This window comes from Ictalurus punctatus, chromosome 10 (genome assembly GCF_001660625.3).
Source record: "Ictalurus punctatus breed USDA103 chromosome 10, Coco_2.0, whole genome shotgun sequence".
Taxonomy (NCBI): Eukaryota; Metazoa; Chordata; class Actinopteri; order Siluriformes; family Ictaluridae; genus Ictalurus; species Ictalurus punctatus.
In genome coordinates, this window is record NC_030425.2 from 8575516 (window position 1) to 8592331 (window position 16816).

Genomic DNA, 16816 nt, shown 5'->3' on the forward strand with positions numbered 1-16816 from the left:
TCGACGTCCACTTTATTAGGAACACTTTTGCCCCTGCACATTTGTGCAGTTATCTAACCAGCCAATCATGCGGCAGCAGCACAATGCATAACAAATTAAATAAATTTTAAAAGATTAAAAAATAAAATAAAAAAATTAAATCAGGCCCAGATTAACACAGTGTGCACTTCAAGTGTGGTCACCCCAGGGCAGGGGTTCTCAAACCTGTCCTGGAGGATCCCCAGCACTGCACATTTTGAAGTGCCCCCCTCCTCCCACTATACATGTAAAAATAAATAAAAAAAAAAAAATAGAAATACCATAGATTTAGATGAACTTGTAGCTAAAGTACAGGCTCACCACACATACTACAGAAAAATGTAATTCCCAACCAAAAAAACCTGACACCATAAATGGACATGGGCCTACAAATGCCGTTCTAGCCCTTACACTGATGCTCAAATCCGAATGCAACTCACATGTCATGCTAAATATCATTATTTCTATCATGAATGGCCTACATGCAAAACCATTACAGAGTATGCCTTAAAAAAAAAAACATTGCGATTGGGTGCACATGAAATATGAACTACAAAGCCAAAACAACATTGTAGTGGTTCAGTAACTAAAAGGTAAATGTCCTGCAGTGGCCCAGTGGCTTTAATCCCACTCAGAATCTCTAGCACTTGAAAGCTTCAGAATAATAAAAATTAAATTCAATTAAATATTATTTGTATTTTCCAATATCCATCTATTTTCCATACCGCTTATTCTACACAGTGTCACAGGGGATCCTGGAGCCTATCCCAGGGAACTCGCACAAGGCGAGGACACCCTGGATGGGGTGACAACCCATCACAGGGCACAATCACAAACCCTTTCACACACTACAGAAAATTTGGAAATGCCAATCAGCCTACAATGCATATCTTTGGACTAAGGGAGGAAACTGGAGTACCTGGAGGAAACTCGTTTATTTATAAATAAATAAAATTGTTTATTTATTTATCATTGTCTTTCCATTTTTATCAATGTATTTTTTCTCTTTTCCATTTTTTCTTTTCCCTCTTCTTTACTTCTCATGCATATTTTCTCCTTTCTGTTACTAGATGTGGATGTGGATGGGTGTCAATGAGGGGGTTGGGGATGCACACACAAAATTCACTATTGTCTGAAATATTACACATATTGCCTGCAGTGTGTTACATAAAACTGTCACTGACTCAAGTGTGATAGTGTAATAACCCAGGAAAAAGTGGAGCATTAAAGAAATGAAAAAAACAAGTAATAATAATAGACATTGTCACAAAGCAGTTTTGCAGAAATCCCGATGCAGATTTAGAGCCATAATAAACAAGCCAGAGGCGACACTGGCAAAGAAAATCTCACTGAGGCGACATCAGGTAAAAACCATGAGAGGAACCAGATTTAAAAGAGAATTTATTCCTTCTGGGTGACAACTGATAGTGAGATTATAAATAATTATTCTTCTGCAACTACATACTGTTTGTTGAAAGGCTGTGCAGTGTGAGGTTATGGTAAATAAATGGTCGTTGAATGAACACAGGATGGTCTTTATGATTAAAACAGTTCTTAGAAAGTACAAATCTACAGTATTCAAGTGAGATTATCCACTCATGTAAGGGTCAGATATGGGCAACAACTTTTTTTTTTTTTTTTTTTTTTATAGAACAAATGTTTTTAAGAATTGTTTTTGGTAGTCTACTAAAATAAAATAACATTTCACCTTCAATATGCGTGTACAATCAAATACTAGTTAAAGAAAAAATCTGAGTTGTTCTTCTAATAGCCTACAGAAAATGTTGATACCTTTCCACTGGTTTGAATGCTTTCACAAGGCACTGCATACGATCCTAAAAGTATATTAATCAGTAATGGGTATGTACAGATGTGGCCTGTAAGAATGCGAGTTTTTTCACGCGGTATCACGCGATTCGTCACGTGTGATCACTTGGCATACTGCAGGCGCAGCTCTAATCATTTTAATTGATTTGTTGTGCTTCACACAATAACCACCAGGTAGAGCATGGAACAACATACTGTAGCTGAACACAGTACAATGAAAATGGAATGTGTGTTCGAATGGTTCACATAAAAAATATTGCGTTTCTCATCAAAACTTATGATAAAACTAATTTAAACAAGTTTCTAATTACAAGATTATGTAAAATATAAAGTGAGCATGATCAAGTCTTGTAGTCACTTAAGGTGACTACTGCCTCAGTTCAACTATCCATCCATCTTATCTTTCTCAGGGTCACACAACTATCCATCCATCTTATCCTTCTCAGGGTCACACAACTATCCATCCATCTTATCCTTCTCAGGGTCACAGGGAATCCTGGAGCCTATCCCAAGGAGCATCGGGCACAAGGCAGGGTACACCCTGGACAGGGTGCAAATCCATCAAGGGCACAATCACATACACATTGGAAACGCCAATCCACCTACCATGCATGTCTTTGGACTGGGAGCACACACAGGGCCACGGTGGGAATCAAACCCCCAACCCTGGAGGTGAACGTGCTAACCACTAAGCCACCATCCGCCTGTCAGGTCAACTAACTATTGAGTTCATCGAGGAAACATTGAATGAATTCTGCGTGAACAATACTGACTGGAGGGCCCATGCCAATTAGAAAGATTCAGGTGATGGACTATTAACAGGTTGTTGTCATTCATTCGTGTAATTCCAACAATCATTAAGTTTTTTTTTCACTATTTAGCTGTCTTTTTATTTTAAGGATCTAATAAATTGCATGTATAAAAGTGTAATGTTTGTGATTTTTAGGTTATTCATCATTTAGTACAGCTTCTGAGAATCAAATCAAAACAGACACAGCGTGCTTTCAGTTGATGGACGCTCCATTTATATTTTTGATGAGCTGCAGAGATATTCAAGACTATATTATATAATCTCTAATTTAATATATAAAATAGTTTTATTCAAAAGTGTCATGTTTGTGATTTTTATTCTATTCGATTTTTATTTTATTCAATATTTCAATCAAGCAATGTCCAGAAATAGGTGCATTTTTATAACCTACCACTTAATTTTCCAGTTTAACTTTTATTTAACTGTAGATCAAAAAATAAATGCATGCTTTGTAACATTATTTTACAATGACAGAAATCACTGCCTATTCCAAATGCAGTTTGACTTGTTCCATCTTCAGAACATTGAACGAATATTGTTCATGCTAGGGGAAAAATATTCTTTCTATAATGTATAATATAATAATTATTTCTAAAAATATTATATTTCTATAATGTTTGCAATTTTCTAATGAGTCTTATTGAGCAACTGATAATTTCTTACTGACCTATTTCACTGTCCCACCAGGTACAATTGTGACCAAGAATTATTTTTAGTGAGTTTTATTTTATAGTCAGTGAAAGTACCATTAACTTTTTAAAAGCTTTTTTTAAGAAAAGGAATGCCGTTTGTTTAATTGGACAATCCAGGGAGTGAAATGCATATGCTGTAGCTTCAATAGCTTTGGATTCACATGCAAATGTACTGGGTGATTATTAAAGCAATTATCATCTTTACGTAATCTTATCTTTTGCCTCATCAAATTGAAGGGAAGGAGCAGAAGCATAAAACTTGGAGAGTCACATAAATTGTATACAGGTCAAGTAATTTATATGTATTTGCAGTCTATGCCATCGCATTGGCGACAAAAGCATTTTACTGAAAGAGACGTGCTGCTGAGAGGTGATAATAGTTGTGTGTGTTGCAGGAAATCCTCACAGCCCCAGGAGGAACCATGCAACACTGACCACAGTTCAGCATTGAACCAACAACCCTTGGAACATGAACATAACACTACCCATTATGCCAACTCACCACTGCAACCAGCTAAAGTTGAACTAGCTTACCATATGGATTAGTTAACTAAGCAATGTGGATAAATAGATGTCCAGATCTTTGAATGTAATGGAGTCTATCTTTATTAAAGTTACTTGCCTCAACCACCAGGAGGAGACAAAGTCAAGCTTTTCTGGGAAACAAAAGACTATAACTAGAGCTAAAGTTAGATTACACCCAAAACCACACATTATCGCGGTAAATAGTGTCATTATAGTAATGGAACCATATAATTTGTCAAAGATACCATTTAGTAGCCTAGTCCACGGTTTTGGCCACGGCCTGAATCTCTGTATGTGATCAGAGACAAGAGGAACAAGAGTCTCCTATGAAAACTAATGTTCCATGTTAATCAAGATTCAAGATTGTGTTATAGTCTGGTGCAACTCGGCAATCAGTAATAAACAATAAACTAAACAATAAAGTGCAGCACAAGACAACACGTGAAAGAAACATGCATTAATACTGAGTCGGAGGGTGCAAATATAGAAGTTTAGAAGAGTGTGTGTGCAAATGTTGCAATATGATGTTGTAATATGACTGAAACCAGCGGCAGCAGCAACTGCAGCAACAGTAGTTCATGAAGTAGATGTGCAACAGTAATGATTATACATTAATACCATCAGAATCAGTAGTGATAAAGTATAGTCAATGCAAACATTACAGCAGTTTGAGCGGAACGAACCGGAAGTTCTTTCACAACACTTGCTTTAAATAGAAAATAGAATAACATTAAATTAAATTTCCGTTTCTGCTTGGTTTCTGACTGGTGGGTTAACTCACAATTATATAGTGAATTGACCTATATTGGGACATCAGGTAAACTGGGACAGTATAACTTAGCAGCATTTATCTTTTGACCTGATAAGTGAAAATCAAAACTAATGTTAATAATCCCTTGCTTGATAGACTTAATTCATGTGACATAAGAAGATTTTAGAAAGGATGGTTTATAAACGTGGAAACAATTGTAGATATTCTCAACCTCGTTACTGTTGTTATTGCTGTAGGAAATGAATTAAAGAACAGTTCATAGGCCAATCTTAATATGTAGTCATAGGCCGAGCTTAATATCTACTGTCTTCATCCAAATATAATTAGAATATGTTCATGGTGAATTTGAAGAAGATTTCTACAATTCGTGCTACAGAAACTTTAAATTTGTCAGAAATAAGCATGCTACAGACAAACAGCAATTTAAACGTGCCATTAAAGATAAAATCATTAAATCATTGAAAATGACCAAACTAGCAAAAACATGTCTCAAATTCCCAAACGTGGCATTAAAAATGCAGACAGTCTTGATACACGTGTATGCTTCTTTAGAACATGATATAAACAATTTTCCTTCATGTGTAAACAGTCAACACCTGGAAGTTTTCAAATTTATCACATAAATATGATTTATGTGATATTTGGTTTTTGGTTTTATTAATGGCAAGAAAGATTTGATAAAATCAAAAACTGTCCTAGATTAGCTCTAGTCTGAATGTACCCTAGAACTTAGTAAATAGGTGACATTAAAATAGACTCCCAGCAACGTTCAGAGGAAAAACACATTCATCACTGAGTCATTGATTCAGACTGAGCTCTAATTCAGGGTAGCATTGTGCATATAAGCTGTATCTGAGTCTATACAAAACAGTAGGCCTACTGAAAAGACTGCAAACATGGCAATGAAAAATAATTAACAAATTAGACTAATAATAACTGTAGTCATAGTAGTGATAATAATAATAATAATAATAATAATAATAATAATAATAATAATAATAATAATAATAATCCATACTGCTTATCCTTCAGGGTCACAGGGAACCTGTAGCCTATTTCAGGAGGCATGTGGCACAAGGCAGGGGACACCCTGGACAGGGTGCCAATCCATCACAGGGCACAATCATGCCAATTATGTTGGGGGAGGAAACCAGAATACCCAGAGGAAACCCCTACAGCACAGGGAGAACATGCAAGCTCTGCACACATAGGGCAGTGGCAGGAATCAAATCCCCAACCCTGGAGGTGTGAGATGAACATGCTAACCACTAAGCCACCGTGCGCCCCTAATAACAATAATCCACCCATCAATCCATCAATCCATCCATCCATCAATCCATGTTCTATACTGCTTATCCTTCAGGGTAACCTGGAGCCTATCCCATGAAGCATGAGGCACAAGGCAGGGTAAATCCTGGACAGGGTGCCAATCCTAATAATAATAATAATAAGAAGAAGACTAAGAAGAAGAAGAAGACGAAGAAGATGAAATTCTATTATATTTTGTATGTGATGTTATGTAATAGTCTTAACATCACGGCTGTTCAGGGTTGAACACCCCCCCCCCCCCCCGCCCCCCCAAAAATAAAAAAAATAAAAATAAATAAATAAAACCAACAACATTTGGCTCGCTCGACCACTGCAGACCTTAAAGGCTGACTGCTGTGTTGTGTGTCTATGCATCATTGTAAACCTACAGATCAACCTTATTATGGAGCTGACGTTGCTGTTGTTTTCATGGACCGTATGCATCCACGCCCTCATCTTCTTAGGATAAAATAAAACGAATAAAATGAATGAAACAAAGGTGTGTATGCGTGTGTGTGTGTGTGTGTGTGTGTGTGTGTTTGCATCACTCCTAGTCCTGATAGCGGCAGTGCTGAGCTGCGCGAGCGAGCCGCACCGTCACACTGCGCGCGTAGGAAGCGGGGGTGTCCGCGTGCGTCACAGCGACACTGGAGCGTAGCCGCGCGCGCGCCTTCCAACAGCAATAACGGCAACCTTCGCTCTCCACGGCATCTCTCCGTTTAACGCCATGCAAACCAGAAGGCAAAATGCTACGTGATTGGCATGGCGTAGAATCTAAGACATCCGTCGCGTGTTTGTTTTCCTGCTTCTTCCTATAATCTCCTGCTGACGTCTTCGGGACACTGCAGAACAGCGTTGAGGTAAGAGGAGGATTGTATATTTGTAACAGGATGCGCATTCGCGCGGTCGGTCGCGAGCATCTTCTGCGCGCCCTTGAGCCTTGAGCCTTATTTGGTGTGATGGAGCGCGACGGTCACGTAGCTTAACAAAAGAACTGCACGGTGCAGGCATGCGAGAGGTGATGTTTGTTAATCATTCAAGCCGACATGGCCTTATTGATCGATTTCTATACCGGCCCTGCATCTAAACACGACAGTATCCCTGGTGCAATAATTAAGCCGTGCGCTAACACAGCGTATATATTTATATAGGCTATATTTATATGTTTTTTTTTTTTTTTTTTAAATTGACAGGATCTTGTTTATAATCTGCATTATTTAATGCCTTCTTGAAGCTGCCCATGATATCGAATGAGAAGTGAATCATCAATCATCCGCGTTTTTACGAGCATCGTCAGTGTAGTCCGTGTGTTGCATTAAATTAGAGGCAACACGATACGGACAGTAAATAAATAAATAAATAAATAAAGAAAATCCTCTTCTACGTATTGCCGTTGCGATATACAGTTCAGCACATAGTCTAAAAATGTCCTGGTGAACCCCGTGATGCGATATGGCTGGCTTTTATTGTGTTTCCTGGAAGCTGTGATTCATCAAAAAAAAAAAAAAAAAAAAAGAAAGAAAGAAAGAAAGAAAGAAAGAAAGAAAAAAAACCCACCCCCACAGAAACACCCACATTAGCAACTGAGAAATATCAGCAGGAACATCATGCCCACTGAATGTAATAAAATTCATTTGCTGGAGGGCTGAATCACATGTTATGATTAGCTCTGGTTAGGGATAACACCAAATTGGCTGTTGTGGCATTACAACTGGGAAGGAGTATGAATGAAGGTTGGGGTCGTGGTGTTAAAACATGTTTAGGATTTGTGTGTGTGTGTGTGTGTGTGTGTGTGTTCACTCAAACTCAAACTCAAAATCGATAACATAAACACAACCTAACATGCAAATCATTTACATGGTTTATAGGCTAAACCTCTGCTATTTTATTTAGGATCGAGTCGGAAATGATCAAAAACTAGACAATAAAATGGAGTAGTTTAAAAAATGAATGAATGAATGAATGAATGAATGAATGAATTAAAGAGAGCTTTGAAGAGATTTGCTGCTTGTGCATTGCTTTTCTGCATGTCCAGCTGCTCATTGGCTAGGCATGTGCTGTTAAAAATAAACACGATTGGTTTTTGCGGAATGAAATGCGATCGTCTGTGCATATTTTGTAGGTGACATTGACTGATTTTCATTCAGACGGTTTAGCATCAATTATTAAGTGCTGATTAGAGGAATGGTCGTGGGGCTGCTGGTAAGGATTATGAAACGGAGGTTTGTTTTGGAAGCACAGCAGGACCATCTTGTAGGACTAGTGGTATGCCATATGCATGCTGCTACAGCTGAATTAGAATCTACTGAGGATTTATTTTGTTACGTATCATCAGTATATACTTTCTTGGGCTTATTAACGTAAAGTGAGATGACAGGCTCCGAACGAGGTGTATTGAACTGAGTGGCTTTCTTTGATTGCATGTTTTAGGACGTGACACTGAGCTGATTATCATAGAAAATTGCCTGGCATTATGGTTTAATCCTGGTTAGGATGTAACGCAGTGCTATTTTTGCCGTTTCTGAAATGATTGCAAGTCTCTCAGCGGAGGAGAGAATTTTATAAGGATCGGTAATTTGGGATGAATCATGACCATGATATATAGTAGCTGAAATGGGCTACTTATATAAGCTTATATAAAGCTCCTGTGACATAAACCAACCGTTTGTTGGCTAACTACCAGGGATAACTGCAGTAAGAAAGAAGTATGGTATGTCCCCGTCCTTTCCCTCCCCCCATATAACTAATGTGAGGAGTTTACTCTTTTACTCATTATCCTCTAAGCTGCAGTATACCAGCTTACATCCTCTCTCACACATGGCCTTTCTTCTATATCACGCCTGCCCTTGGGGTGTGTTTCCACAGTAACCGGAGAACTCCCAGAGTTACGAAAAAAGAAGCACACCTGAGACGTCACAAGGATGCGGACGAAGGAAGAATAGCTGATTCTTGAATGCACTCGTTGGCACAGTGGTCCACATGGTGCCGTTATTCACTGTTAAGGATAGACGTATATTTCATCAAGAATATAAAGAGAAAGAAGAAATCTCTCTGGCAAATGTTTATGTATGTAACGTGTTCGGGTTAAAGTTGCCAAACGATAATAAAAAAAAAAGTTTTTAGTCAAGTACTGCAGCAGAGATGCTACAGGCATCCATATGACACCAGAGGCCCACCCTGTTCTTCCGTCTCCTCTGGTGATTCTGCACTGCAGCGTTTCTCTTTCCCTCCCTTCTCATATGATACGTATTCGCCTGCGCTCACAGCAGCAAAGAACACTATGCTTTATACATATGTACTGTATATTCTTATTCTCCCGAGTGGGAATTCATAGCCATGGCCCAATTGTTTCTAATGCTGTTCTAGTCTCCCTGCTTCCCTTCGACCTCTTTCCATACCTGTTCATATTTTATATAACTGGTTAATTGCATGCAACTTTGGCGTCTTTTTGAGTTGCCACCTCAAGCTGCAACACTAACAGGCTTAATCATGAGATAACAAAAAAAGCCTCTACTCTCTGTTGATATGTTGCTTAGTGATGGGAAAAAACACAATTATGTCATTCTTCCCCTCCTATTTTTTCAAGGGTCCCTGAGCATGGACGCATGGGACGACTGGGACATGAATAGCGATTCCCCAAAGATCATGTCGCTTGCAGTGTTTTTGACACATGTACCAATTATGAGCATCTATTTACCATCTTGAGGTCTGAGTTTAAATGAAATATTAGGCCTACCAAATGCTGAGTAATAGAATTTAATGAAAAAATATGAGAATTCATACAGTACACATAGAAGTCATATGCAATAGATTATGGCAGTGGTTTTCAAAGTGGGGGCCTCCCTTGGGGGCACCCGGGGGGCCTCAACAATTTGGTGTGAAAAATAAATTCTCACTCTCAGACAACCACACACACACAATCAATTCCTAATGTAATGTAAAGATGTAAGATGTAATTATTAATTTAAAAAAAAGGGGGATATATTCAGAAGTCTGTATTTTTAATGTGTTTTAAAGACATCTTGTAAAAGGGGGGCCTCGGTCAAATGTTAATGCCGCTTGGGGGGCCTTGCCTTGGAAAAGTTTGGGAACCCCTGGATTAGGGGGTAGTGGTGGCTTGGCGGTTAAGGCTTTGGGTTACTGATCGGAAAGTCCAGGGTTTCAAGCTTCAGCACTGCTAAGCTGCCACTGTTGGACACCTGAGTAAGGCCCTTAACCCTCTCTTCTCCAGGGGCGCTGTATCATGGCTGACCCTGTGCTGGGGTATGTGAAGAAAATAATTTCACTGTGGTCTAATGTATATGTGACCGATAAAGACACATTATTATATGTAATCCGTTGATTTGGCTACACATAAGCAGTTGTTCAAATGTATCATAATTTCCTCAAATTCAGCATTATACTGTAGATTTGAAGTATGATTTGAATTAGCAAAATCATGAGATTTCAGAATTGTGTATCTTTGTATTTTTGTTTGTTATCTCAGCAGCCTAATAGGTTTTAATTGAATTTATTAGCATTGACTCTGTCCCAGTCCTAATTATTCTAATTCCACACTTATCTTGGCTGAAGTGAACATGTGACCTACTTTGCACTGTCAGGTCTTTAGAGCGGAGGGACTTGCGCAGTTAATCGCACTGTTTATGAAAATCAGATGCATGAGCAAAGTAACCATAATGCACATGGAGCTCATGAAGTGAGGGAGATAGGATAAGATCGTACGCTGAAGAGAAATGTATTCGAAGTGCTGGAAATAGCCAGTTTGATCTTGTTATACACAGGAGACCAATGGCTACATCTGATCCAGAGTGTGACGAGTGAGTCATTAATATATACTGACCTTGGTGCTGATGGTAGCAGAGAACGCACTGTCTATTTGCACATTCAATCACAAGCAGAGGCTAAACAGTCAATGTAAAATGTACGGTGCAATAAGCCAAGGCCGTAGGAATTATTCAATTAAGGCGTATTATTCTAAAATGCTCTGTACCTATTCAAAAACTTTGAGCTAGTTTAGATATAGTCAGGTTATCTTGTGTCACACTTGAATGACAAGTTGTAATTTTTTTATGTAACTAATACAATACAGTGTGGATTGCTGTTATAGGAAAATAGCTATACGAAAACAGTCATCGATGCTTCATGTCAGTGTTTTATGCCTTTTATACCACATGAATTGAGTAAAGATCGCAATTTGCAGGAATACACCTTAGATGAGAAGCCAGTCCATTGCAGTCTCTTTAAAAGAAAACAACAACACCAACAACAACAACAACAAAAATTGCAGCGTGTCATGTTACCAAGGAACGAGAAAGCACAATGTTCATTGCGGAAAACTTACCGTTACAACGTGGCGATGCCGGAGAATCCTTTCATGAATGTTGAATAAATAAATGTCGCCTTACAGAAAGCTTCCCCGTGTCAATGATTATATAATTTTCTTTGCCATTTAAGAGCAATCAGTTTCATGAATTACAGCTGGGATTATTGTCAGAGTCTTGCAGTTATAGGAAATTAATCAACACTTGTCCAAACAAAATTGAGAATTCAACAGTGGTATGGTATAATAGTGAAACATTTAGATGTCTTGTTCTATTCAGCTGGGCGAAACACAGTCCAATTAAAAATGATTTTGCCTTCAAACCGATTTGACACAAAACAGCTGACAGCGGCATTTCTATTCAAGTATACTGACTCACCCTTCTCATACAGTTAAATAATGTCTTGCCTATGCTTGCACAGCACAATCATAATCCTATGTCTACTGAGTTTGTTTAAGAGCACGGACATAATGTTAGATACATTATATGGCCAAAAGTATATGGACACCTGACCAATCACGCTCATATGTGCTTGTTGAACATCCCATTCCAGATTTATTCCCTCCCGTTGCTGTTATAATGACCTCCACTCTTCTGGGAAGGCTTTCCACTAGATTTTGGAGTGTGGCTATGGGGATTTGTGTTCATTCAGCCACAGGAGCCTTAGTGAGGTTAGGCACTGTTGTTGGGTGAGGAGGTCTGGGGTTCAGTAGGCATTCCAGTTCATCCCAAAGGTTTTCAGTGGGGATGAGGTCGGGGCTCTGTGCAGGACACTCGAGTTCTTACACTCCAATCTTGGCAAAATGTCTTCATGGACCTCACTTTGTGCATAGGGGTATATAGTATATGTTGGTTCTACATACCTATTGAGTTTTGCTTCATCACTCATTGTTTATATACAGCAAAATTCTTCTTAAAATGAGTTCAAAGGATGAAGGCACACCTATGTTGTTCATTGAAGTTCAGCTAGACATTGTGAGACTTTCAACACTAGGGATTTGTGGCCAAGTGTGGTTGTGTGCACGCAACAAAATATGCATCAAATATTAATAATGTGCTTCACATGATCATGGCAAAATGATAGTTATCAAACATGCTTTTTTTCCCAATTTGTATTTTTCCAGATCTCAGGGAATACATCGAGTTAGCACTGACTACGCCCTGAGAGGACCATACCAGCATGCCAGAGCAAAGCAATGACTACCGTGTGGTGGTGTTCGGGGCTGGAGGTGTTGGCAAGAGCTCCCTGGTCCTTCGTTTTGTGAAGGGCACGTTCAGGGACACGTACATCCCCACGGTGGAGGATACATACCGGCAGGTGATCAGCTGTGACAAAAGTGTGTGCACGCTTGAGATCACCGACACGACAGGCAGCCACCAGTTCCCAGCAATGCAGCGCCTGTCCATCTCCAAGGGTCATGCATTCATCCTGGTGTACTCCATTACCAGCCGCCAGTCGCTGGAGGAGCTCAAACCCATCTACCAGCAGGTGCTGGCCATCAAGGGCAATGTGGAGGGCATACCAATCATGCTGGTGGGCAACAAGAGTGACGAGAGCCAACGTGAAGTTGAGACCAAGGAAGGCGAAGCGCAGGCCAACAGCTGGAAGTGTGCCTTCATGGAGACGTCGGCCAAGACCAACCACAATGTCACTGAGCTCTTCCAGGAGCTGCTCAACCTGGACAAGAAGCGCGACATGAGCCTCAACATGCGTTCCAGCAAGCAACGCAGGGCCGATAAGCTGAAGGCCAAGTGCAGCATCATGTAGAGATGGTTCGAGTGGTGGAGAACGAAGGAGCAGAGTCTACAGTCAGCAATGACTTGACTGGATGAAAATGTACAAAAGTCACTCATCACATTAGTTCCATTTCTTTAGATCTGAATCAGGTATTCTTCGGTGCACGGTTGACCAACCAGACTCTTTTCTCTTTTCATTTGTTCTCTTCGGTGATTTATTTGGCTCCTGTAATGATCACTAGAATCAAGGGAAGTCTTAAAGTTGACTTCACCCAATCCCTCTAACCATCTTATTGAGTTGACTTGGACATCTTCAGTATTAACTTGTCCTTCTTCCCTCTCCACCTGCTCATGCACTGCTTTCCTCAACCAGGTTTGTTTTCAGGCTGTAACAACAACAACAACAACAACAACAACAACAACAAAAACCCCTAATCATTATCATGAGCATTTATAGGGCTTTGTGTCTTGTAAAGGATTTCGTTCAAAACTCAAATAGAAAAAAATGTCTTGAACCGGTTATGCACTTTATCATGTTCTCAATGGGCGAATGAGATCACAAGCGCAACAAGGTGACCGCATTATCCAGCTCTTCCAAATTAGACATTACAACAGCACAAAAGCATGTTAGACATTAAAAGATTTGGGTTCACAGACTTTTCTTTGTTGGGTTTGTAATAGTACAAACAGGTTCGAACAAGAAAACATGAATAGTGAGTGATGCACATTTGATCATGTAAAACTACGTTCATTGTGATAATAGAGTTGTCATCAGATACAGAGCTTTACTGAAACAATGCACAGCAAAGCAGATTTAAATATCGAAAGCATTCTTTCCCAACATTGGTGGCACGCGAAAACCTGAAATATGCATTAATCATTAATCTAACTGAAACATTTAACCTGTGCGTGAAATCTAAATGTGTATTAATCTCATTTGTATTGAATACCCTTGTATAGTTAACGTTTTCTTTTCTTTATTTAGTGTGTATATATCCTCTGACTATTTAATGCCATTGCTTTAGCAATACATTATATAAAAGCACTTTTAGAATCTTGAGCACATTCAAAACATTAAAAATGAACCTTTACAAGAAGCATTTTGTCAGACACTCTGCGTTTACAATTTTAAAGCAGGTACAGTGTTTATCTAATAATATTATGTGAAGGACCAGAAATAAAAAATAAAGAAGCACAAACATATGGTGTAAAATAAATATCGGACTATTTGTCTTGTTCTGTGGTTTTGAAATGACAAATGCAACATAAACTGTGATGTACATATTATTAATATCACAATAGGTTAAAAAAAAAAAAAGCTTGTCATGTGAGTATGAGTAACTTAATAACTTTGCATCAATTTAGAAAGGCAATAAGAGATATATTAGGATCAGCTGTAACTATTTGCATCACCTTTTTGATGTCGTTATGTTTCATGATATGCTAAATGAAAATGCATTAAACCTGGTTGGCATTTTATGTGTTTTTAAATTTTTTTTATTTAAAAAAAATAAAATTATATATATATATATATATATATATATATATATATATATATATATATATATATATATATATATATATATATATACACTGAAGTGTTTTTAAGAAACATTCTCCAAGTGCTCCAAGTGCAAAACAAACACCAAACACTGCAGACCTTAAAGAGTTTGTTTCAAGACTGTTTGCAGGGTCATAACGTAGGAGGCAGAGGAAGCTCTTAGGAAAAGGTTCTGTGCTGATGACCACATGGTTGTGAGTTCAGACCCCAGACCTGCCATACAGACACTGCTGGGCCTCGGAGTTATGTTTGGATTCAACATTTCCTCAAGCATTGCTTTGATTAAAAGCATCTGCCAGATGAATAAATGCAAGTGAGAGCCTGAGCTACATGGCTCTAACCTAAATAAATTCGCCACTCTAATAACAAATCAAAATGATACTCCCTTCCTTTGTTACTGAATCATTCATTCATTCATCTTCAGTAACTGCTTTATCCTGGTCAGGGTTATGGTGAATCCATAGCCTATCCCTGGGTAACACTGGATGTAAGGTTGGGATACATCCATTTTTTTTTAAAGGAAACTAGAGAACCAAGAGGAAACCCTTGCGGACATGTGGAGAACATGCAAAGAAACTCTGCACAGACAGAAACTAGCACTCAGGATTGAATAGAGTACTCAGGAGATGTGAATCGGCAATACTTCCCAGTTTACACATCTGACATATTTCAGGTCATATTTTGACATTCTTACTGGGGGTTTGAACAGTCAAACCCTTATATAATCAGTTGTGCACCTGCAGTTTGACATTGACTACCATAATAGTCAGAATGAATGAAACAATTTTACTCTAAATTTAAAGTAAAGCTCCTGAATTATAACGTTTGTGCCAAATAACTTTTGCAACAGATAATCACAGTTGTAGTGCTCTTGTTAATTGTACATTCCACCCCAAAACAGCTCTGTTACATAGAATAATGACAGTAATATCAATATGAATTTGCATGAACATTCCTATTATCATTGTAACCACGCAGAAATGAGTTGAAACGGATTTTCTACAACAGTTCAGGAAACTGTCCTTTTTCTTTACCTCAAAAATGAGCGAGTTTAGTTTTAGTCGCCATCTAGTGGAGAAATAATGTTTGCATGAAATATTAAAGATCTTAAATTTTTTTAAAGCAGGAAAGTACTACTACTACTACTACTACTACTACTACTACTACTACTACTACTATTAATAATAATCATCATCATAATTCGTTCACCTAAACAGCTTTATCCTGGTCAGGGTTAAGCTGGATGCAGAGTTTTCTCAGGTTTGAGGTGAGAGAATTCAACCCACATGGGATGGCAGTCCATCACAGGGAACCATGTACACACATTTTCACACCATAGGTACAAGTTAGCATTCTCAATGTGCATCTTTTTGGACATTGGGAGGAAACTGGAGAACTTGAAGGAAACTCATGCAAACACTGGGTAGAAGATGCGAAATGCCACACAGACAGCTCAGGATTAAACCTAGGATCCTGGAGGTGTGAGACAGCACCACTACCACCACCACTATCACCACCACCCCCACTACCACCACCACTACCAATACTACCACCACCACTTCCACTACGACCACCACTACCACCACTACCACCACCACAACAACAACAACAACAACAATAATAATAATAATAATAATAATAATAATAATAACAACAATACATTGTCATTACATGCATGGATGTGAAATTCCATGAAATAACACAGAAATTGTAAGTACATTAAATGTTCAGTGCATTTAAATAAACAAATACAATGTCTAAGAGAAACACCAACCTATGAATGTCATTTATTGTAATAACTAATGTAATTTTAGGTAATGTAATCACTTTTCATTTATAACCAGGGAATTGGCAATAGGGATGTGACATTTATTTGAATAAGAGTAGAGACAGAATATTCAGAATATGAATATTGAAAAATAAATAAATAAACAAAATCAACCGTTAACATATTAATCACCAACACGTTAATCGTCGAGGCCCACATAGCCTGTGTACCTCTTCATGAGCACTAGGTGGCACTATCGCTTCATGAATTCTCAGCAATAAGAATAAACGTTAATCAGTATAAATCTTGCATGTGTAAAGTTGCCACGATCATGTGCTCTGTTTTTTTCACATGCCTTTTCAAGTCTATTCATGCCCTTCACATGTAGATTATCCTGAATCTTGAAACCTTTGACTTGCACAACAAATTGGCAGTGATCTAATGTTTGTGCATATGTACCTCAATTATACACTAAG

The 16816-nt window shown here is 38.5% G+C and overlaps 1 protein-coding gene across 1 annotated transcript; it reads left to right on the plus strand.

The window, feature by feature from the left end:
• Positions 1-6554: 6554 nt before the first annotated feature.
• On the plus strand, positions 6555-14240 carry diras1a (DIRAS family, GTP-binding RAS-like 1a). Its single transcript, XM_017477386.3, has 2 exons — positions 6555-6813; positions 12399-14240. The coding sequence occupies exon 2, from the start codon at positions 12455-12457 to the stop codon at positions 13040-13042; it is 588 nt and encodes a 195-aa protein (XP_017332875.1). The 5' UTR covers positions 6555-6813; positions 12399-12454; the 3' UTR covers positions 13043-14240.
• The last annotated feature ends 2576 nt before the right edge of the window (positions 14241-16816 follow it).

What these genes read in the sequence shown, in the direction of transcription:
- diras1a (XM_017477386.3), top strand. Translation starts at nt 12,455, where the DNA reads ATGCCAGAGCAAAGCAATGACTACCGTGTGGTGGTGTTCGGGGCTGGA.